Raw genomic sequence first — 23,774 nt, 5'->3', positions numbered from 1 at the left:
TTCTTTGCCTGTGCCCACCCCTTCGCGACTCAGGACTGGAGCGTGTCAGAGCTGAAAGGCCCTCAGCAGTCATGGACTCTAGACTTGCCCCAGTTAGATGTGGGAAAACTGAGACCCAGAGAGGAGATGCAAGCTGCTTGGGGCCACATGGGGAGTCAGAAGCAGGGCTGGAGTTAGAACCAGGTCTCTGACCTTCAACCTGGGATCTCCTGTTATTACCTAGAGCTCTCTCTTCTCTCCCAGAAGAGATGTGTCACTAGCCATTGATGCCCAGTGTGTATAAATTTAAAAATCTCTGCATAGTCCCTCTCCCAGGGGATTACCTGGGTCACCTCTGTATACTAAGCCTGCTTGCTAAGGATAGCAGAACTACAGAAACTATTATTTATAGAGCCGATCCCATGGGTCACAAACTGTGTTGGGAGATTTTCATACTCATCCGAATCTCCCTAAATCCCAGGAGGCAGGTGTTATTATTTCTGTAATCTCCCATTATAGAGATGGGCAAATTGAGATAAACAGAGAAGGTGCAGCTTGTCTAAGATCATACTTGAGGGCGTGGCTGAGGCAGTGTCTGTTTGACTGGGAAGTCTACACTCTCAACCACTAACCAACAGCCTTGGCCTCTGAAGAAGAAGCCAAGAAGAGGATGGTGGTGGCTCCCCCTCTTTGTCCCTCAGCCCCACCCAGCGGCTCAGGCCCCTCAAAGGAGCAGACAGGCTAGGGACAGACTCTGATCATCTCTGTCCCTAGAGACGTCCCTCTGACATCACCTGCTGTCATCTCTATGGTCCACTCCCAAGGTGGGTTTGGGGCGATAAACAGACCCCTACGCTCCAGATACTCCAGAAGTTTCAGTGCTGCCTGTGGAGTGCACAGGTCACTATCTCATCTCCCATCAGGGTTCAAGTGAATGGCACAGTGTGGCGGGCACAGAAAGGATGAGCGCTCACTGGGCAGTGAGGGTCCGCTCAGCCCCAGCCCAGCCCTGGTCTCTGTTACTCAAGCGCTTAGACCGCGGACCTGGTGAGACAGGGCCGTAAGGAGAGAAGAGGACCCTGGAGAGGAAGACTGCGTGCCGCCCGGGACGTCTGCGCCTCTGAAGGATGCTGGCACAGGTGCTGCAGGCGTCCTAGGCCAGGGGTACCGCCTGCGGGAAATGCCAAGGCTGAAGAGCCGCCACGTGCCCGGGAAGGTCGGCTGGCCGTGGGGAAAGGGCCCCGGGAGGGTCGTAGAAGCCGCGAGCAGGTGGTGGTGGCGGGGAACAGGTGCCCAGGGCCCGAACGCCACGCCGGCTCGTGGGTCCGTGCTGAGCAATGCGGAGCCAGGTCACACGCGTGGTCTGGGGCGCACCCACCCGCTTCCAGCCCGAGCCCTGCAGCCCCGCGGGGCGCCGGGAGGCCGGGGTCAGGACGCGGTCAGAGGGGCACGCGCGCGCCGTGGCCGCGGTATGCGCCCCGCCCGCGCCGGGCCTCCCGGAGCCCGGGTTCGAGCCGTGGCCCCGCCGAGACGCGCTGCGGTGCCCCGGCCAGGTCCTCCCTCCCTTGGGCCTCAGTTTCCCCCATGCCCTAGGTCTCGGAGGAGCGGCAGCGCACGGCCAGGGCCCCACAAGCCGGCCAGCGGGGCGGGGCAGCGGCCCGGCTTCCGCAGCGCGCGCGCCCCTCCGCCTTCCGCGGGAGCGCGGACGCGCTCGTACCTGGCCGCGCTCGGGAACGAGGCGGGGCGGGGCGGGGCGGGAATGCCCCGCCCCCGGCGCGGGCGGACCAATCGGAGGGGGCGGCGGGCCCCGTGAGGGGCGACGCGCTGGGGGCGGGGCCTGCGGGCGCTGAGGAGAGTCCGCGGGCTGGCGGCGGGAGGCGGGCGGCCGGAGGAGGCGGCGGCGACGGCAGCCGGTCCCGGGACAGCGACGCAGCGCGCCGGCGGCCGCGACAGAACCGGCCAGACTCCGCAGCCCGCCGCAGCCGCCGCCTCCCCGTGAAGGCCAGAGAACGCGGCGGCGGGCGCGCGGCCTGTGAGGGCGACCGGAGCGGCGGGCACGGCGCGGCGCCGAGCGTCCTGTCAGGCGGCCGAGGGCGCCGCGGACCCGCGCCGCGATGATGCCGGTGGGTGCGGGCGGCGGCGGCGGCTTCCTCCGCGGGCAGCCGGCCAAACCTCCTTCCTCCCGCGCCTCCCGGCCCCCGGGGGCCCTCGCGAGCTCGGCGGGCCGGGCGGGAGGGGAAGGAAGTGGCCTGGCGGGCGCGCCCGGTCTCGGCGCCCCCCCCCCGGCGGGCGGGCAGGTGGGGCGGCGCCGGCTGTCAGCGCGGGCTGAGCCGGGGGTCCGGGGACCTGGGGTCCGGGGGTTGCAGCGGGGGCCGGCGTGGTCGGGGGTCCGGGGGCGGGGGATCCCTGGCCGGCGCCCCCTCGGCCGCCAGCGCGGCCCTTTCCTGCCGAGCCTTCGCGGCCGGGCTGCCCGGGAGGGGAAGCCGGAGGTGGGATTGGAGCCGGTCAGTTCCCCCCTCCCCACCCCGTCCGTCCTGGCGGGGGGTCGTTTAGCGCTCGCCCTGTTTCAGGGTCTCGAGGCGCCTCTGTCCCCCCCCACCCCCACCCCACCCCGCCTGAAATTTGCTGGTGTCGTATTTGGAGTCGGCAGTGTGGGCACCCCCGTGTGGTGTTCCCACGCTGGAAACCCACATTTCTCCGTAGTCCTTTTAGTGATTTCTGAAATCCTGTTGTATTTAGCAATTTACTTGGGGACTGGATTTTGAGAGCCATTTTAGGCATTCCCTTTTACCGTACCTTCAAGATTTGTACATTTGGCGTTATCTGGCCTGTCGCCGCCTTTTTGAAGGTTGAGCTAGGTTCGTTTGTGGTGCGGTGCCGCCTTGTCCTGCCCTCAAGGGTGCGTTCTACTAGCAGACAGAGCTTGTTAGATTGCCAGGCTCCTAGCGGAGCTTTTCCTTTACCTGTCATCTAAAGAGCCGTGGGTGCTGAATTATAATTTTTCTATTCTGGCTTTTTGTGAAGTAAAGTGTCTTGATTTATGAAAAAAATGAAGGGCTGGTGGTACTCAGTTGGATGTATTGGTTTTCTGAGTGCCTGTATATTAAGTAAAATTCTCAAAGGCATTTGTAGTAAAGTAACAATTTAGCCTACAATTTCTACATTTGAAAATCCATTTCGGAAGGAAAGTACAGTTTCTCTGCATTTTCTGCTTGAATACTATTATTCCACCGTGCTGCACCCAAGGACACTTAGATTAGAATTTTTTTCTCCCTGATCTTTCAAATCATTTCCTGTCTCTTGGTAATCTCTTCTGCCCTTTTTGAACTGATTCCAACGCATTGCCTTTGCAGAGTCTTAAGATTTGACCTAGTTGATCCTTAGATCCTTCTTTGGCATCAGAGCTTGTTATATTTCTAAATGTTTGGTTTTAAATGAATGATTGTCTTGTAAAGAAAGAACTGGATCAGCATCAGAAGATCCAGAATCCAATACTGGTTCTGCTACTTTTTAGCAATGTGACCTTGAACAAGTCAAGGTCTCCAAGCCTGGAATTACCTCCAAAGAAGGGATAAAAACAGACCAATATCTGAGGGCTGTCCTGAGGATCAAAAAGGATGATGTGTCCAGAAGTCCTTGTTAAACAGAATGCCATGCAGATATTTTTTATAGTTAATATGGCTCTGAATTGTCAATTTCTAATTTTAACCTCTGCAAGATAAGGCATTTGGAAACAGTTCTCTCCCTAATTCTCACTGGCTAGATTGGGAAAAGGCATTATGGTGTTTTGGAATTTTGAAACCACTTTTAGCTAAATCCTGTAATTGATACTGTAGTAATATTGAAGCACACCTATAAAGTTTTGACTGATTTCATTATTGTATGATGTTTCATTTTAAATACTCTGTTAAGGAATTTGGCTTACATTTTCCATATGATACATTCAGATTTTTTATTTCTCTGCTCCACATAATTAGAATTTCTAGTCTACCAGGTTTTCCTTTTCAGAAGTTTGCTTAGCTGGCAGTTGGGAGATTTCTTTGTGATACTCATAATAATCAAATACTGTTTTTAAAAAACAGGCCTATTAAGTATTTAAAACACACTGCTTTTATTTTAAAATGCCTTCTAGAAACAGATGGTATTTCTCTTAGTCCCACTTTCAAGGTCTTTACTTTTGTATTTCCTTCTTGTTCCCTAAGTACGACTTTTAAGATTGAGTCCTTCCTCTATAAATGTAGTTGGGGTTGGTTGTAAATTTCATAGAAGTTTTAAGGACATGACATTCTTACTTGGTACTATCTTAAACTGTGCACCCAAGATATAAATAAGATTTTTCTTTATTTCATCATCATCATCATCATCGTGAATCATTGAAGGAGGTTTAGATCATATTTTGCAGAGTTTATATAGAGTAGCACTACCCATTAAGAATGTAATGAGCCACACAGATGAGATTCAGATTTGTCTAGTAACCAGTATTATTTTTAATAGTTTATTTTATTAACTCAATATATTAAAAATATTATAACTAACATATAATCAATATGAAAAATTTACTCATGTGATACTTTACTTTTTTTTTTGGTACTAAGATGTTGAAATCAGTGTGAATCCAGTGTAAATCCAGTGAAGTTCTATGTATATAGCACACCTCAGTTCAGACTAGGACATTTCAAGTGCTCAGTAGTACATGTAGCTTAGTGGCTACTGTCTTGAATAACACAGGTTTAGAGTGTATGGTATTTTACTTATTTGAGAATTGGCAATTAGTGGGTAGTATCTGTAACAACTTTTAATTGATTAGATGATTTACTGCAGCAGCCAGCCTCTCAGCTGTTGGAAATTAGTATCTTGCCATGTTCTCATCTGACACAATAAGGTCTTTGTAGAGGTCTTCAATTTGCTTGTTACATCAAGTTTCATGACTGTCAATTTTAAACAAAGTTGTATTTTGGAATTTTCTGTTATTAAAATATCATTGCATTCTAGTATGTGTGGTCATTCACCTTTTTTCAATGGATGACATTTTAAAACAGTTTCCCAGGGGGAAAAGGGATCACAGTTTAAAGATGACTTGTTGACTGGTCCCTAACCTCTGGACCTGACATCATTTAGGCCATACCTAAACAACTTTGATAGAAATAAGGATTTTAATAAAAGTAGCCTGGTTCAGAGCATGAAAAGGCTGAAAAACTGCCTTGCTCATTAGCATCATTCTTTTCTACAGAATGAACACTTTGCAGCTGTGGAGCTTTTTGTGCACAGGTGAAATGTATCTGGAGCATGGTGCTAAGGGTACTTTTTTCTCTTTCAAAGGACTGTTGACTTGGGTAAAGGAAGTTCTGTGGCTCTGAAGTGTGTATTATTTGTAAGAAAGGCACTCTGGTGGTAGTGTTTCGGTCGTGTTAGCAGTGGGACTCCTTACCTCTAGTAGACACCATGCAGTGTGATTAGTTGATTCCACTTATTTCTGTCCTAGGAGCTCTTTCAGCATACTCACTATGGGCTGTGGGTTACATTAATTTGTGCTCAATATTTAGCTCTCATTAAACAAACATTGTTATTTCATGTATTCACTTTTGATGATGTAGAAAACATTTTGAGGTTCTGAAATAGATTCCTTTGGAAACCATCAGCTTTCATGTAATTGACAAAACAGTGAACTGGAAGCAGAGAGGCTAAGGTTCTAATCCCCACTTGTAAGTAACTCTGTGACCTTTGGACTTAAATTTCTTTGAGCCTCCGTTTCTTACCTGTAAAATGAGTTGGTCCTGGTCTTTTCCAAGAATTTGTGCTTGGTCTATTAGTTAATATGTGACAGATACTTTAATGAGGGTCAACAATATTTTCATTGGCTGCATCGGAGGTTTACACAACCTGCCGCTTGTTTCGGCAGTCTTTAGTAAGCGCGTTGACTGCCTGAGTATTTTGGTATGATAGAACTGATAGAAGAAGCTCAATGGATGTTCGCTGTTATTGTTCATAATTAAGTCATTTGATCGGCTTTAATTTCTAGCCTAACTCCGTAAACAAAACACTAAGGACTGGAGAAGATTTTTTTTTTTTTTAATTCTAGTGACTCCTTGAACTGTAGCCCTTCAGGCTGCTCCAGGCTTCTCTGTCCATGGGATTCTCCAGGCAAGAATACTGGAGAGGGTTGCCATTTCCTTCTCCAGGGCATCTTCCTGACCCAGGAATCAAACCCTAGTCTCTTGTGTCTCCTGCGTTAGCAGGCGGGTTCCTTACCACTAGCACTACCCGAGAAACCCAGTTAAGTCATTTTGATTGGTTTTATTTTATAGCCTAACTCAGTAAACAAAGCACTCAGGACTGGAGAAGTTTGTTTGTTTATTTTTAAATTCTGGTTTCTTTGAGACAAAAATTCAAAGATAATATTACCATTTAAGATAATCAAACTATTTCTAACCTTTGGAGTGCCAAAAAGTTCACAGAAGGAAAAGGAAAGCTTCGATCATACAAAGATGCAAATATGAAAGGTTTGTTATTACAGTTTTATTGAACTTAAAAATAGTCTTTAGGAATAACTCTTCTGAAGGCTACAGTATTAAGTACAGCAGTAAAGTTTTCCAGCTGTTTAACTTCAACAATTTAGTAGTAATAAGCACTCAATGAATGGTGCTTGTCATTATGTGCTAAAACACTGTGTCCTATGGGCTTCCCCTGGTGGCTCATTGGTAAAGAACCCACCTGCCAGTCAGGAGATGCAGGTTCGGTCCATGGGTCAGGAAGATCCCCTGGAGGAGGAAATGGCAACCCACCCCAGTATTCTTCCTGGGGAATCCCGTGGATGGAGGATCCTGGCAGGCTAAACAACAAGAACAGTTGCATCCTATGGGTTTTATGGTGATGTCTTCATTTTTATGGAGAACTTGGGTAAGAGCCCCCAGCTACTAAGTGGTAGAGTGCTGTTTGAAAACAAAACTATCTGACTCAGAAGTCTTTGCTCCTGGCCTTTGTGCCAGTCACAGGAGTTTGCTATAGTCAAGGCATTTTGCTAGTGGTGCTGGTGCTGCTGCTGCTGCTAAGTCGCTTCAGTCGTGTCCGACTCTGTGCGACCCCATAGACGGCAGCCCACAAGGCTCCCCCGTCCCTGGGATTCTCCAGGCAAGAATACTGGAGTGGGTTGCCCTTTCCTTCTCCAATGCATGAAAGGAAAAGTGAAGTGAAGTTGTTCAGTCATGTCTGACTCTTAGCAACCCCATGGACTTAAATTGAATTAGGCTAAATACTTTTACCTGATGCTTAGCTCAGTTGGAGCTTAATATTTTAAAGGATCTCATGGTGAACCTCGGAGAAGGCAATGGCACCCCACTCCAGTACTCTTGCCTGGAAAATCCCATGGACGGAGGAGCCTGGAAGGCTGCAGTCCATGGGGTCGCTGAGAGTCGGACACGACTGAGCGAGTTCACTTTCACTTTTCACTTTCATGCATTGGAGAAGGAAATGGCAACCCACTCCAGTGTTCTTGCCTGGAGAATCCCAGGGACGGGGGAGTCTGGTGGGCTGCTGTCTATGGGGTCGCACAGAGTCCGACACGACTGAAGCGACTTAGCAGTAGCAGCATGGTGAACCTATCTGATAAAAGACGATGGTTTTCGCCATCTTGAGTTTGGGGACGACTCTGTTTTAAACGTAAATGTGGGGCTTCCCAGGTGGCTCAGTGGTAAAGAATTGGCCTGCCAGTGCAGGAGATTTAGATTCGATCCCTGGATTAAGAACATCCCCTAGAGGAGGAAATGGCAACCCACTCCAGTGTTTTTGCCTGGGAAATCCATAGACAGAGGAGCCTGGAGGGTTACAGTCCACACGGTCACAAAGAGCTGGACGTCACTGAGTGACTGAGCATGCACAGACGTGTTAAATGTATCTTTGCTTTCTCAGCATCCTACTTTGAAAAGTCTATGTCAGTGTATATGCCTAAGAGTTACTCAGAATTTTTAGCAAGATAAAAACTTAAAATATGACCAGGTTGCTGTGTGGAAATTACGTAACCAGTTGTCAGTGTGCTTTTTTATGTGTTTGCACAGATGGGCAGTAACTTCTCAGCAAAATTTCGGTGGGATTTTGATGTCTGCAAGTGCTGTTGCCATAGTTATTTCACAGACTGTGGTCCTGGGGCTGCACAGAAGAATGGTGGTATTCAGGTTCTATTGTGACACTTTCTTGGCTTAATTGCTCTGTTTTATTTCACTGCAAGATAGCCATATGACTGTTGTTCATACTAATTGGTAAGCAAAAGCTGCTGTTACTATATTTTGTAAAGTAAAAATCTTTGCTAGGTGATATCATACAGAACAATAAAGACTAGAAAATGAGGTAGTCTTGATTAAAATTAATAAATGACATTCTGAATGTTAGTGTACAATTCAGAACGGGGTCTTGCTAGCACTATTGTGTGTCCAGAGACACTGTTAACTGGTCTTGACTGAATCATGCTTTATAACGTGTGCTGTGATTGTAATAACTGTAGCTCCAGCAAATGCAAAGGCCCTGTGGCGGGAGCAGGCCCAGCACACTGGAGAAACAGGGAGGTCTGTAGCTGGAGCTGAGCATGTGAGGGGCAGACTGGAGGAGAGGAAGCAGGAAGGTGTTGGTGGCAAGTGGATGGGTAAGGATCTTACAGGGCCTTGTGTGTTACTATAAGGGCAGAGGACACGGAGAGAAATTTCCTTTGGAAGAAATGAAACACAGTGGTTTACTTATTGCATCATAAGTCATTCTGAATCAGTAGTCATTGCCGGGGGCCTCGCTGTAGCAGATAAGAGTACGGGCCCTGGCATCTGTGTGGATTCTGGCGTCACCAGTTGACTCTCCGACCAATTCTCTGTCTTTAAACTGAGGATAATAACAATAGTAACCCTCGGGTTGTTAGGATCAGTGGATTATTACAGTGAAAGTGGCCTGTTGTGTAGTCAGGGTTCAGCAAATGTTATATGTAATAAGTTAAATTTCCTTTGGGAAGCTTTTTCATCTTTGCCTTAGCCAAATACATCAGTAGAGGCATTCAACCTGGTGTGCCTTTTTTTTTTTTAGATATAATTCACATACCATAAAATTCACCTTTTGATAAGTACAATTTAGAAGTTGTAAGTTTATAAGATTGTGTTGTAATACAATCTTTGTATTACCTGTTTTGTATTGTAATATAATACAGCCTTTGCCGCTATCTTTTCAGAACATTTTGCCTGGTCTGCCTTTGCAGTACGTGTAGTTGCAGTCTTAAACATTTGTGTGACTGGTTAATGTCTTTTTTGGTCGTAGACTGTAATTTTCATCGTGGCAGGAGCTTTTTACTGTTTCACCAGTGCCTGTCCCAGTGACTGGCCACATAGTTCGTGCTTGGTGACCATTTGTTGAATGAAAGAAGGTACGATGTGGAAAGTAGTGTCACATCCCTTTGTGAAGAGGTGGGCGTGTGCTCTGATGGGGTTTGCACTTGATTCTGTGGGTGATCAGAAACCACCAAATGTTTTTAAAAAGTGGAGTGATGCAGTCAGATTTGTATTGAGAGATAATTCTGAAACCAAGACTGGAGGAGTGGACCATGAAGTGAAGTGAAAGTCACTCAGTTGTGTCCGACTCTTTGCAACCCCATGAACTCGTCCATAGAATTCTCCAGGCCAGAATATTGGAGTGGGGAGCCTATCCCTTCTCCAGGGGATCTTCCCGACCCAAGAATTGAACCAGAGTCTCCTGCATTGCAGGCAGATTCTTTACCAATTGAGCTATCGGGGAGGACCATGACGTAAGGCAAATTAAAAAGAAACAGGAAAAACAGTTAGGAGACCAGTTGGTACAGGTCAGACTTGACCGGAAGGTGAAGGGAAAGATCCAGTAGGAGGTAAAAGAGATCTGCTGGAGTGAGAGGGTGTGTGGAGTGTGTGTACATGTGAGTGTGTGTGACCAAGAGGAAGGAAGTACAGTGGCTGGAGCTGAGGATAACAGGTTTATTGCTTCAGCAGCTGGGCTTGTCTTTCCTGCGATTAAGCTGGAGAACACGTAGAAGGAATAGGTTTAGAGGGCTGTAGGGGGACGAGTGAGGTTTATTTGGAGTGTGTTGAGCTTGAGATGTCTGCTGTATCCAGAAAGATGTTACTCTTAAAGTAAAATAAATATGTTAAGTTAAAAAACCATTTTTCGTATATTCACTGATTTCTAATGTTGCGTTTTTGGTATTTGCTTCCTGGGCATTTGTGGCACGCCACTTGCGCATGGCATTCCTTGTAGTTGTTGTTTTGCCTGATCAGCCCCACCCTGAGCCCCAACTAGACCCCCTGCACGGGGCAGCGGCTGGCCTGGGCCTCTGCTGTCTTTATGGAGTTTATACGCACACTGTTCATAGCGGTGTAAGCTGTGTCTCCGCATTGATGGTTTATGTTTTGCTTGTTGTGTACATTGCATGCTTATATTTCTACCTAATGGCGGTCTTGAAAATAATATCAGTAAATAACAACTAAACTCTTGAACGATCAAAATGTGAAGACAGATGAAGTAAAATTTGATGGCTTTAGGGTTCATAGTAAAAAAGCCCAACGATAGGAACAGAGAGTTTTGTGATAGAAATACAGATGTGAAACAGGGGGCCTAGTGGTTATCAGCTCAGACTCTGGAGCCAAGACTGGTTTCAAAGTCTGTCTCCGCCACTTAGCAACTCGGTGGCCTTAGACAAATTATTTCACCTCTCTGTGCCTTACTTTTCTCTTTACAATGGGTTTAGTAGGAGTGTGTTTCAGAGGCGGCTATGAGGATTGCCAGGTGCTTAGTGCATCCTGTTAATGTAAAATAGCACTCAGTCATACCTGTTCCTCTTACGTTTTCTCCAGTAGCTGCAAGGCCTCACGGCAGAGGAGCCTACGTGCACTGTACCCCACCTGGGTAGAATGGCTGTGTTCTTCCTCCTGAGAGAACTCAGTGGTGACTGTGAAATCTGTCCAGTTGCTAGGTCAGAGAGGGGCAGTTTGCATTTCTTAGAAATGAAAGTTTGCCTTCCAGTACCCTGTGTCATCAAGACCACAGCTCAGAACCAGCTGGTGTTCTCTTCACTCAGTGCTCTGTCCCTGAGTGGGAGAGCCAGCCCTTTCCTTCTGGTCTCTACCTCCTTGGCACATTCCCGAGCACCCTGTATAAAATGCCCTTCCTGACTGCACTGCACTGCTCTTTATAGTGCTTATGGCCACCTGGCAGTTACTTGTGGAGGCTCCGTGAAAGGGGGGCTTCGTTTTCTGTTCTCACGGCAGTATCCCCAGTGTCTCTGGTCAACAGTCATTAAATGCTTATTTACTGAATGGCCTCAGCAGGCATTTAGGGAACATCCCTTTATGCTGGCTCTGTGCCAGGACTGGCATAGTCCCTGCTCTCAGTGAGCTCACAGTGGGGAACAGTCCTATAAACAGAAAGTGCCATTCTGGAAGATAAAGATTGCACGAGATGCAGAGTGCACGCTATGGCGGGGCGCAGTAGTGCAAGGAGTCTTCCTGCCCTTGGGATGTCCAGAGAGTTTTCACAGAGGAGGTGGCGTTTGAGTGGAGTTGAGAAGGATGAGGAAGAAGGGATAGAGGGGATGGGCAAGGGATTTAGATAGAGGTCCACTTTTGTGGGCTTCTCTTGTGGCTCAGCTAGTAAAGAATCCACCTGCAATGCAGGAGACCTGGGTTTGATCCCTGGGTTGGGTAGATCCCCTGGAGAAGGGAAAGGCTACCCACTCCAGTATTCTGGCCTGGAGAATTCCATGGACTGTATAGTCCATGGGGTGGCAAACAGTCAAAGACACTACTGAGCAACTTTCACTTCACATTTTCAGGGCACTGAGATCTGAGTTGGTGTGGTGTGTTGAGGGAAATTGCTTAGAGCGTAAGGCCTAATGCAGCAGGGGGGCTGGTGAGGTAGGTTGGTGAGGTCAGATTCCAAGGACTTTGTATGACCTGCATACGAGTTTGAACTTCATCCTGAGGAACATGAAACTGTTGAAGTTTGTTTGTTTATTAATTGTGTTAAAATATACATAAAATTTAACTATTTTAGCCATTTTAAAGTATACAGTTCTGTGACATTTAAGTACATTCACATTGTTCAGCAGCCATCACCACCATCCATCTTCAGAATTTTTTCATCTCAAACTGAAACTGTTGCAGGATTTTAAGCAGAGTTGTAGATGCTCCGGTTTAAGTGAAAGTTGTCGTTGAGTGTCTGGAATCCATGAGAAGAGTCTGTTGGGATAGTTGAGACAGGAGAGGTCTCTGAGCAGTCAAAACAGTTGTCAAAGAGTCATGCATTGAAGGCCCTCTGCAGCCCTCACTTACCCTTGACTCTAACATGTTGCATAGTTTTAATTTACCTGGCTTTTAAATCTTCATAGAGGCTATAGTCAAGGTTGCTGGAGGGGTGTAACTATGAGCAGACAGGCTGCTGGAAACCACAGAAAGAAACAGCTTTAAGAAACCCCAAGGTTGTGGTCTGAGGGTGGGCATCCTGACCTCAGTCACCACCAGAGATAGCATGATGACAGATTACAGACTATGCACAGGGTGGTGGTTAGAGGCCTCATGATGACTGAGTCATCAAGGAAAGGGTAAATAGCATCAGTAACGTAGACATCAGCTGGGCACATTTAGATGAGCTCTGTCCAGTGGCAACATAAGGTGAGTCACAAATGCAGCTTAAAATCTTCCGGTAGCCACATAAAATAGTGGAAAGAAATGAGTGAAACTAATTTTAATAATATATTTTATTTAACTCAATATATCCAAAAATTATTTAAACATGCAGTTAATATTAAAACATGATTAGTTGAGTGAGCTGTGGCAAAAACTAACACAATATTGTAAAGTTTAAAAATAAAATAAAATTTAAAAAGTAAAAAAAAAAAGCAAAAAAAAAACACACATGATTAGTGAGGTGTTTTATGCTCTTTTTTCATACTAAGCCTCTCAAATTCCAGCACATATTGTATTTGTATAGCACATCTGATTTTGGACTGGCCACATTACAAGTTCTTGATAGCCACGTGTGCTCGTGGCCACATCGAATGGATAGAACAGTTTCAGATTTAGGGCTCAGACAAAGGGATTAGAGCCTCAGCTATTCAGAGAATGCTATCATTCATAAGAATTAATTCCTCGAGGATTATACATTGCTGGTGTTTTATTGTAGCGGTTTTCATTAACTGATTTTTGCTTTTATGTTTGAAAAACTGTTGAGCCACAGTGTAACGCAGTAGTTAAAGAGCACGGATTTGGGAATGACTGGGTTTGAATCTCCGCTATTTGATTTCCTACCTGTGTGATCTTGGGTGAGTTTCCTAATCTCTCTGTGTCTTATTGTCCTCATCTGTAAAATGGAGGTCATAGAAGTACCTACCTTATTAGATTGTGTCAAGATTGAATGAATTATTCATATGTAAAGAGCCTGTAACGGTGGCTGGTGTATAATAAGCACTATGGACGTGTGCTTTTATCCCCCACGTTTGGTATCTCCAAACATTAAAGGATCTTAATTCAGGAGACTTAAAAGACATTTGTGCTTTAGAGATTGCTTCGATAGGTGTTTTCACAGATGAAAACACGTTAAATTGTAATTTTGTGAGGATACATTCTAACTGATGTCTTTAGGTAAATAACTTTGCTGCAACATTGAGGGTGCTAACAACCACAGAAATAGTATAATTAAAGGATTTAGGATTATGAATAAAATTAGGAAAATTTGAAAGGATGATTTTATCAATATTTAATTACTAGTATTGTTAGACTTCCTGAGGGCTCAGATGGTAAAGAGTCTGCCTATAATGCAGGAGACCCAGGTTCGATCCCTGGGTTGGGAAGATCCTCTGGAGAAGGCAATGGCAACCCACTCCAGTACTCTTGCCTGGAAAATCCCATGGACAGAGGAGCCTGGTAGGCTACAGTCCGTGGGGTCGCAAAGAGTTGGACACGACTGAGTGACTTCACTTTCACTTTCACTGTTAAAATTAAACTACTCTCTCTCAGAAATACTGTATCAGCCCTACTATGTCTGAGAAGACTACCTAGTTCTAACTTTTTTCCTTTGGTATATTCAGCACTGAATTATTTTGAGAGTTTCATCTTCTACTCTTATTTGCAAATAAAATAGAAAAGAATAGCAAACGTAAAACCAAAATATAAAAAGATCACTGTTTAGCATGTCAGAGATCCTGACATTTAAGAGGACATCCTTTATCACCTTTAAGAGTGAAATATGACTGGAAACATAACCAAATTCTGGTGTGGCTATTTAAATGTCAGGTTTTGGGCACAGAAGAGAGAAGTGCCTAATGGGGGTGATTTAATCATGGCCGTTTTCATCTGCCATTGATTGGCGGTCTGTGGAACAGTTAAGCAGACTCTCTACTTAGAACATAATCTCCATACACAAAAATAAACTCAAAATGGATTAAAGACCTAAATGTAAGACCGGATACTATAAAACTCTTGGCAGAAAACGTAGGCGGAACACTCTCTCGACATAAATCGCAGAACGATCTTTTTTCATCTACCTCTGAGAGTAATGAAAATAAAACAAAAAATAAGCAAATGGGGTGGACTTCCCAGGTGGCACAGTGGTAAAGAATGCCAGTGCAAGAAATGTGGTTCCATCCCTGGTCAGGAAGGTCCCCGGAGAAGGCAATGGCAGCCCACTCCAGTATTCTTGCCTGGGAAATCCCAGGGACGGGGGAGCCTGGTGGGCTACACAGCCCGTGGCGTTGCTAAGAGTTGGACATGACAGAGCGACTTAGCACACACGTACAAACAAATGGGACCTTATTAAACTTAGGAGCTTTTGCATAACTGTGGAAACCATCAACAGAACAAAAAGAAAACCCACAGAATGGGAGAAAATATTTGCAGTCAAAGTGACCAACAGGGGATTAAAATACACAGACAGCTCATGCTCAAAATAAAAAAAACAAACAATTAAATGGCCAGACCTGAAGAGATATTTCTCCAGACAAGACATCCAAATGGCCTAGAGGCACGAGAAAAGATGCTCAACATCACTCACTATTAGAGAAGTGCAAATCAGACCTGTAATGAGGTATCAGCTCACACTGGTCAGAAAGGCCGTCGTCAAAAGACCTACAAACAGTAAGTGCTGGAGAAGGCGTGGAGGAAGGGACCCTCCTACACCGTTGATGGGAATGTACATTGGTACAGCCACTATGGAGAACAGTGTGGAGGTTCCTTAGAAAACTAAAAATAGAGCTACCATAACCTTCAGTCCCACTCCTGGGCATATATCTGGAAAAAACCATAATTCGAAAGGATACATACACCCCAGTGTTCACTGCAGCACTGTTTACAATAGCCAGGACTTGGAAACAACCCCAATGTCCATCCATAGAGGAGTGGATAAGGAAGATGTGGTGCATAGATACAATGGGATATTTCTCAGCCATGAAAAAGAACAAAATAATGCCATTTTCTGCAACATGGATGGACCTAGAGGTTGTCATACTGAGTGAAGACAAATACCATATGATACTGCTTATATGTGGAGTTGAAGGAAATGGTACAAGTTTACAAATTTACAGAACAAAAGTTGAGTCAAGATGTAGAGAACAAACGTGGTTACGGGGGTGAGGGTGGCAGGTGATGGGAGTGATAAACTGGGAGATTGGAATTGACATATACACTGCTATATAGAGAGTAGATCTTTAATAAGAACCTGTTGAATAGCACAGAGAACTCTATTCAGTACTCTGTAATGACCTACATGAAAATAGAATCCAAAAAAGGATGGTTATATATTTACGTACAACTGACTCACTTTGTTGTGCAGCAGAAGCTAACACAGCGTTGTAAATCAACTATCCTCAATAAGCTGGAGGGGGCGATGGCAGCCCACTCCAGTATTCCTGCCTGGAAAATCCCGTGGAGAGGAGAGCCTGGTGGGCTGCAGTCCCTGAGGTCACAGAGTCGGATGCAACTGAGTGTGTGCTCCAGTTAAAAAAATGGGGAAAAAACCAATAATCTGCCTGCCTCCTGCCTCCCACAGGCATTCCCACTCCTGTCATGGCTAACTCCTTCAGTCTCAGCCTACACGTTGCTCCCTTTGGCAGGTCTTCCCTGAGCTGGCATCCAGATCAGGCAGTCCTCCTGTGGGTCTCATGGCACACTGCAGTTTCCCACTGGAGTTTCCTGGTATCTCTGTCTCAGCTCCAGGTTCTGTGAGGGGGCAGTGTTGACAGGGTGTGCCCAGCGCCTTGTTGGTCTCAGTGAAATACTCCTAAATAAATGAATGAGTGATCCTGTAAGTGTGTCCAATTTATGTTATCTACGTTGTCAGCCTTTGCTTTACACTTGGTTTTTGTTTTATGTGTCTTATTACACTGCAGTGTTTTGTCGTAAACTCGGGAGTCTTAATTTTAATCTCCTTATATGGTTATTTGCCTCTAGAATTGAACAGATCCTCAAATATTGTTAACAGAGAATACCTCATGGTCCAGTGGGTTTCTGGTAGGAGTCCTCCTGCAGAATTGCTGATAATCAGATATGAAGGCTTATACGAGGTAACTGAGAAGGAGTTCAGCTCAGTTCAGTCGCTCAGTCGTGGCCGACTCTTTGCAACTCCATGACCCAGGCCTCCTTGTCCATCACCAACTCCCAGAGTCCACCCAAACATACGTCCATTGAGTCGGTGATGCCATCCAGCCATCTCATCCTCTGTCGTCCCCTTCTCCTCCTGCCCTCAGTCTTTCCCAGCATCAGGGTCTTTTCAAATGAGTGAGCTCTTCACATCAGGTGGTCAAAGTATTGGAGTTTCAGCTTCAACATCAGTCCTTCCAATGAACACCCAGGACTGATCTCCTTTAGGATGGACTGGTTGGATCTCCTCGCAGTCTAAGGGACTCTCAAGAGTCTTCTCCAACACCACAGTTCAAAAGCATCAATTCTTCTGCACTCAGCTTTCTTTATAGTCCAACTCTCACATCTGTACATGACCACAGGAAAAACCATAGCCTTGACTAGACGGACCTTTGTTGACAAAGTTATGTCTCTGCTTTTTAATATGCTGTCTAGGTTAGTCATAACTTTCCTTCCAGGGAGTAAACGTCTTTTAATTTCACGGCTGCAGTCACCATCTGCAGTGATTTTGGAGCCCAGAAAAATAAAGTCAGCCACTGTTTCCCCATCTATTTCCCATGAAGTGATGGGACCAGATGCCATGATCTTCATTTTCTGAATGTTGAGCTTTAAGCCAACTTTTTCATTCTCCTCTTTCACTTTCATCAAGAGGCTCTTTAGTTCTTCACTTTCTGCCATAAGGGTGGTGTCATCTGCATATCTGAGGTTATTGATATTTCTCCCGGCAATCTTGATTCCAGCTTGTGCTCCCTCCAGCCCAGCGTTTCTCATGATGTACTTTGCATATGTTAAATAAGCAGGGTGACAATATACAGCCTTGACGTACTCCTTTTCCCATTTGGAACCAGTCTGTTGTTCCATGTCCAGTTCTAACTGTTGCTTCCTAACCTGCATACAGGTTTCTCAAGAGGCAGGTCAGGTGGTCTGGTATTCCTGTCTCTTTCAGAATTTTCCACAGTTTATTGTGATCCACACAGTCAAAGGCTTTGGCATAGTCAATAAAGCAGAAATAGATGTTTTTCTGGAACTCTCTTGCTTTTTCGATGATCCAGCGGATGTTGGCAATTTGATCTCTTGTTCCTCTGCCTTTTCTAAAACCAGCTTGAACATCTGGAAGTTCACGGTTCACGTATTGCTGAAGCCTGGCTTGGAGAATTTTGAGCATTACTTTACTAGCGTGTGAGATGAGTGCAGTTGTGTGGTGGTTTGAGCATTCTTTGGCATTCCCAAAGAAAGACAATGCCAAAGAATGCTCAAACTGAGAGGAAAGGTGGGCTGTTTTTATATTAGTGATAGCAGCTACTTATGCTTTCAGTAGTCAAGTCAAATAGCTGAGTTCCATGACGAAATTTAATGGAAAGTTATCTTTTGTGTTTGTTTTGCCAGCTTTTTGTTATGCAAAACTGTCATTAAAGCCTCTTAATCTGCAGCTTTATGGTTAGTGATGCAGCAGTCAGTGAGGTGTTGGCTAATATTCAGAGAAACTCTGATAGTAGAGGTCGCCAAGGTCTGTACTACTGAAGAGTCAGGACTGTAAACTTAGGAGGAGTAATGTTTTGGAGGCTCCAATACACATTTAGATTTTTGTATTAAATTTCACTGCCTTCTTATCTTGCCCTCTCCCTCCCTGAGTGGTACGTAGCAAACTCTCCTTTAATGCCTTTCCTTTCCTTTTGAAATTTTCAACTTCTTGTAGGTTGAAGCCTTACTAGTTTGTCATAAAACTGTGGATTACTCTCTCCATTACTATGAAGTGAGGAGGGGTCCAGGATGAATAACTGCTAAGTGCCTTTCTAGTGCCAGCTTCTTGCGGTGTTGTGGTAGTTGAACAGAGGGGTCTGCGTGGGAAGCCCTCTCAGGGAAGTTCCTCGAGAAGCAGGTGGGCTCTGAGCTTGCGTTGCATCTGAATTCTGAGACGGAGAGGGGCCAAGTGGCCCAGCCGAGAGCGGGAGGCAGCTCTCTCCTGGGCGGGAGAGCTGCACTTGCAGCAGGTACGTTCGTGCCTCCGTGATGCGCCAGGGCCCTGTGAAAGGTAAGAATGGCATGGGAGGGATGGGAAACGTGGCACAGAAAACCGATGTGCAGCAGCCGTTTATACAAGTGTGTACTAACTGATTATATGCCAGTGCAGCGCTGGGCATTGGAGACTGAAAGACACTAATTCACTGTCTTGAAAGGGGTTGTAGTCTACTTGACAGAAACATTCAAAACAGGTGTCGTGTGGGACCCAGTGTTTGCGAACACAGGCTCTGGAATCAGGTAGGCCTGGGTCTAGCCCTGTCCCTGCCTCTTACTGTGTGACCTTAAGTCACATACCTGTCAGAGCCTTATCTGCTCATCTGAAAGTAACAGTGCCTCTCCCTCAGTCAGTTCTGCTGTGGCCATAGGGAGAAGTAATATATAGTCTTTTTAAAAAAGAGGCAGAACTGTGTAAATTCTTGTGGAAAAATGCCTCAAATGAATTGTTGGCTGGAAAACCGGTTTTCTATTTAATGTGGTCTCACTGGGAAAAAGAAGAGAAGAGTTTTGTGGTGAAGAGAAAGGTCTGCAAGGGTATATGAAGTGAAGTGAAGTGAAGTTGCTCAGTCGTGTCCGACTCTTTGCGACCCCATGGACAGTAGCCAACCAGGCTTCTCTGTCCGTGCGATTTTCCAGGCAAGAATACTGGAGTGGGTTGCCATTTCCTTCTCCAGGGGATCTTCCCAACCCAGGAATCGAACCTGGGTCTCCTGCACTGCAGGCAGGCCCTTTACCGTCTGAGCCGCAAGGGTATATACCAGCTGTTGAAAGGTGTGAGTCTTTGGGGGAACCGTCTTTTTATTACATCTGTTGTTAGATTAAAGAAGATTACGTGTGTGTTAATTTGTGTTAATTAAAGAATAAGAATAATAGCAAAAAGAAAAACCTCTTCCCCAGGCTATGTGGCGGGACTGAACGGTATTATGCTGGAGAAAGCTCAGGTGAGTCTAGCACATGGTGAGTGTCGGTCAGTAACAGGTGTCGGCACCACGGTTGCTGGACGTAGCAGCCAAGGAGGAGGACAGAGAACCCGTGAAGGTTGAAGCTAGGTTCTGTGGTTTGAATTTCCAAGATTAGTTGATTCCTTGATTGTAGGATCTTGGTTGCATGTGGGGGGGGTCCTTGATTGTCCCCTGGGGCCCAGATCTGGGGAGGAGGGTCCTTGTTGTCCTGAAAGAGGAGGACCCTCAGAGGGGTCAAGTGTGCTAAGCCCACGTGAAGCCCTCTCCATGCCTTTTTCTCTTTTTTGAGGATAAGAACAGTGCCTGTCTCATCTTGAAAGGAAGGAGAAAGGTGGCCTGCCAAGCTGTGATCGTTACCCTGAAAGAGACCTGGGAGCCTCAAGGGCCTTGTGGCTTTCGATGTCATCCCTGGGTTTAGATTCTGACCTTGAGCAATATAATCCTCTCTGGACGCTGCTTCTCCTCCCGTAGAATGGGGATGAAGCTCCTGCCGCTCTCACTGACATGGCATAAATGGTTCTTTTCCTTCTTTCTGTTGGGTGAGGGTGGATACGAATTTTTTTGAGGTAGGATTGATGAGTCATCTTATAAGGCTTACTTTTTATCTGCTGGTGAAGTAGATAGTTGCAATGAATCTTCACTAAAATATATATATATATATATATATATATATCTGTTTCTGTAGTTTTTGTTTTCTCTTTAGTCCTGATTTTTTAAATACTTGCTGCTTTGTGGAACTCTTCCCTTCAGAGGGTTTTGTTGCCGATGAAACAGTGTAGTTCCCTAGGTGCAATTTATACTGATGCCCATACATCCAGGTGTACAAGAGAATGTCTTGGGTTGTTGCTTGTTGTCCTGGCACTTTGTTTTATTAGCTCCTTTATTTTCACTCAGAGTGGCCATGTGTTTAATTATATGGTCACCTCAGTTGTATTCCAGTTGAATTCCTTGTACTTAATTATTTTTAACTAATAGGGTCATGGTTTTTCCGGTGGTCATGTATGGATGTGAGAGTTGGACTGTGAAGAAGGCTGAGCGCCGAAGAATTGATGCTTTTGAACTGTGGTGTTGGAGGACTCTTGAGAGTCCCTTGGACTGCAAGGAGATCCAACCAGTCCATTCTGAAGGAGATCAGTCCTGGATGTTCTTTGGAAGGAATGATGCTAAAGCTGAAACTCCAGTACTTTGGCCACCTCATGCAAAGAGTTGACTCATTGGAAAAGACTCTGATGCTGGGAGGGATTGGGGGCAGGAGGAGAAGGGGACAACAGAGGATGAGATGGCTGGATGGCATCACTGACTCGATGGACGTGAGTCTGAGTGAACTCCGGGAGTTGGTGATGGACAGGGAAGCCTGGCGTGCTGCGATTCATGGGGACTCGAAGAGTGGGACACAACTAAGCGGCTGAACTGAACTGAACTGAATAGGGTCACCAAGTTTTCTCTTTCAGGACCCTGTTGATGGTCGTGGAGTCATTTTCAGATTTCATTACCGGGCTGATTAGTGATCAGCTGCCCTTTATCATTTGCATGTGGTAATGTGTTCCTGTGTCAGTTTTGTTTCATGATTCTCTTTTGTAATTAATTTCAGTTCATTTCTGTAATTTTTAAAGTTCTGGGGTTTTTCTGGTTTTCACAGCGCCCAAAGCTGTTGTCAGGTATTTAAATAAAAAGGGGAGGAAATTAGATTTGAGAGAATATTGTATGTCAGACTTCTTGCTGGACAGTTCACAGACCTTCTGGTTTAATATTAAGTCAACAGTGTAACTAAATAAACTGCTGAGGGAGAGGAAGCCTGTCTGGCTCAGAATCAAGAGACCTAATTTCAGTCTTGGTTTTGTTACTCATAAGATTTATTAGTCTTGACAAATTATTTCCTTCTCTGGGTTTCTGCTTCCTCATCTGTAAATGGGGAAAGAGGGGTGGTTATCATAGATAAGGCTGCTTTTTGGCTCCAGGATCTGATGACTGATCTTTCTGATAGCTTAAATTTTAAATTCTCAGTATATCTCTCTTAATTGCATTGAATGCCTTTACAAATGGATTAAGAACCAAATGGTCACTTATGCTAATTCAGACTACCAAAAAACATTTTTTATCTTTTTCCCCAAACAGTTTTAGTGACTATTGAAAAGAAAATGGGGCACCTGTGTACCGTCCTCTCAGATTCACAGCTTAAAATGTATGCATTTAATAGGACTGGCGTGAATATTACCTTAGGGGACACATTATTTTATTTTTGTGTTAAAATATGGATTCTTGTGAGACACTGAGTACTGAGCCAACAATAGTAACTATTTTTTGCTAGCAGAGAGGGAAGAAAACTGTTTTGTAGCAGTGTATGGAGTAGCAGAATTTGGCTACATAGGCTTAGGGGAAAGAGGCTCTTGGAGGGCACAAACAAAACCCTGTGCACACCAGAACCCAAGGGAAAGGAGCAGTGACCCATAAGAGGCTGCGCCAGACTTGTCCATGCGTGTTTGGGACTCTCCCGGGGAGGCGTGGGTCGCCGGTGGCCTGCCCTGTGGCCAGAGCGCTGGCAGCAGCAGCCCTGGGGGGCGCAGCATGTTGGAGTAAGTCCTGTTTGAGGAGGTCGCCGTTAGCCCTTCCATGGAGCCTGGAATGCTACCATGGGACTGCAGACTGCAGGACAGGGCCACCTTGGGCCCAACTACAGGGAGGGGTCCCAGCCCCCGCCCATCAGCAGGAAGTTGGATTGAAGATGTACTGAGCATGGCCCTCTAGTGGTAGAGAACCCGCCTGCCAGTGCAAGAGACGAGAGACTCAGGTTCAGTCCCCTAGAAGGAAATGGCAGCCCACTCCAGTATTCTTGTCTGGAGAATCCCATGGACAGAAGAACCTGGTGCTACAGTCCGTAGGGTCGCAAAGAGTCAGACAGGACTAACGCAGTTTAGCACACATGCGTGAAAGCATGAGCATGGCCCTGTACACCAGAGCGAGACCTGGTTTTGCCTGTAGCCAGTCCCTTCCATCAGGAGGCTTGCACAAGCTTTCTGCCCATCAGAGGACACAGAAGAAGCAAGGGCTGCAGCCCCATGGCCTCTAGAGCAAACCACAATCACAGAAAACCAGCCAAAATGACCCCACGGACCACAGCCACGCGGAGCTCAGAGACTGTGAGCCATGCGGCGCAGGGCCACCCAAGACAGACGGGTCACGGTGGAGAGTTCTGACAAAACGGGCACTACTGGAGAAGGGAACGGCAAAGCCCTGCAGCATTCTTGCCTTGAGAACCCCGTGAACAGTATTGTTGATGATAAGTTGCTCAGTTGTGTCTAACTCTTTGTGACCCCATGGACTGCAGCACACCAGGCTTCCCTGTCCATCACCATCTCCCAGTTTGCTCAAACTCACGTCTGTTGAGTCGGTGATGCCATCCAGCCATCTCGTCCTCTGTCTTCCCTTTCTCCTCCTGCCTTCAATCTTTTCCCAGCATTGGGGTCTTTTCCAATGAGTCTGCTGTTCGAGTCCAGTGGCTGAAATATTGGAGCTTCAGCATTGGTCCTTCCAATAAATATTCAGAGTTGATTTCCTTTAGGATTGACTGGTTTGATCTCCTTGCAGTCCAAGGGACTCTCAGGAATCTTTTTCAGCACCACAGTTTGAAGGCATTAATTCTTCAGCGCTCAGCCTTTTTTATTGTCCAGGTCTCATTGTACATGACTATTGGAAAGACCATAGTTTTGACTATACCTACCTTTATCAGCAAAGAAATGTCTCTGCTTTTTAATACACTGTCTAGGTTTGTCATAGCTTTTCTTTCAAGGAGTAAGGGTCTTTTAATTTCATGGTTGCAGTCATTGTCCTCAGTGATTTTGGAGCCTAGAAAATAAAGTCTATCACATTTTCCATTGTTTCCCATCCCATGAAGTGATGGGACCAGAACGATATGAAAAGGCAAAAAGATAAGAAACTGGAAGATGAGCCCCCAGGTCAGTAGGTGTCCAGTGTGCTGCTGGCGAAGAACAGAGAAAGAGCTGTAGAAGGAATGAAGAGAATGGGCCAAAGCAGAAACGATGCCCAGTTGTGGATGTGTCTTGTGGTGAAAGTAAAGTCTGAAGCTGTAAAGAACAGTACTGCATAGGAACCTGGAGTGTTAGGTCCATGAATCAAGGTAAATTGGAAGTGGTCAAACAGGAGATGGCAAGAATGAACATCGACATTCTAGGAA

The 23,774-nt window shown here is 45.8% G+C and overlaps 1 protein-coding gene across 3 annotated transcripts in view; it reads left to right on the top strand.

Annotated features, from left to right (window-relative positions):
- Positions 1-23,774, top strand: part of PPP1R13B (protein phosphatase 1 regulatory subunit 13B) — an 83,753-nt gene that overhangs the window by 5,474 nt on the left and 54,505 nt on the right. The window contains exon 1 of one of the 3 annotated variants that reach the window (XM_061395481.1): positions 1,839-2,102. The exons of 1 other annotated variant lie outside the window; for it this stretch is intronic. In XM_061395481.1, coding sequence (XP_061251465.1) covers positions 2,094-2,102 — 9 coding nt within the window. In that variant the 5' untranslated portion in view covers positions 1,839-2,093. Of the gene's footprint in view, positions 1-1,838; positions 2,103-7,579; positions 12,642-23,774 lie in introns of those variants that run through there. One more of the 3 variants, XM_061395480.1, reaches the window with a different exon arrangement.

This window comes from Bos javanicus, chromosome 21 (genome assembly GCF_032452875.1).
Source record: "Bos javanicus breed banteng chromosome 21, ARS-OSU_banteng_1.0, whole genome shotgun sequence".
NCBI classification, from domain to species: Eukaryota; Metazoa; Chordata; class Mammalia; order Artiodactyla; family Bovidae; genus Bos; species Bos javanicus.
The sequence above is the reverse complement of the archived record's forward strand: the minus strand, read 5'-3'. Positions and strand labels throughout refer to the sequence as shown.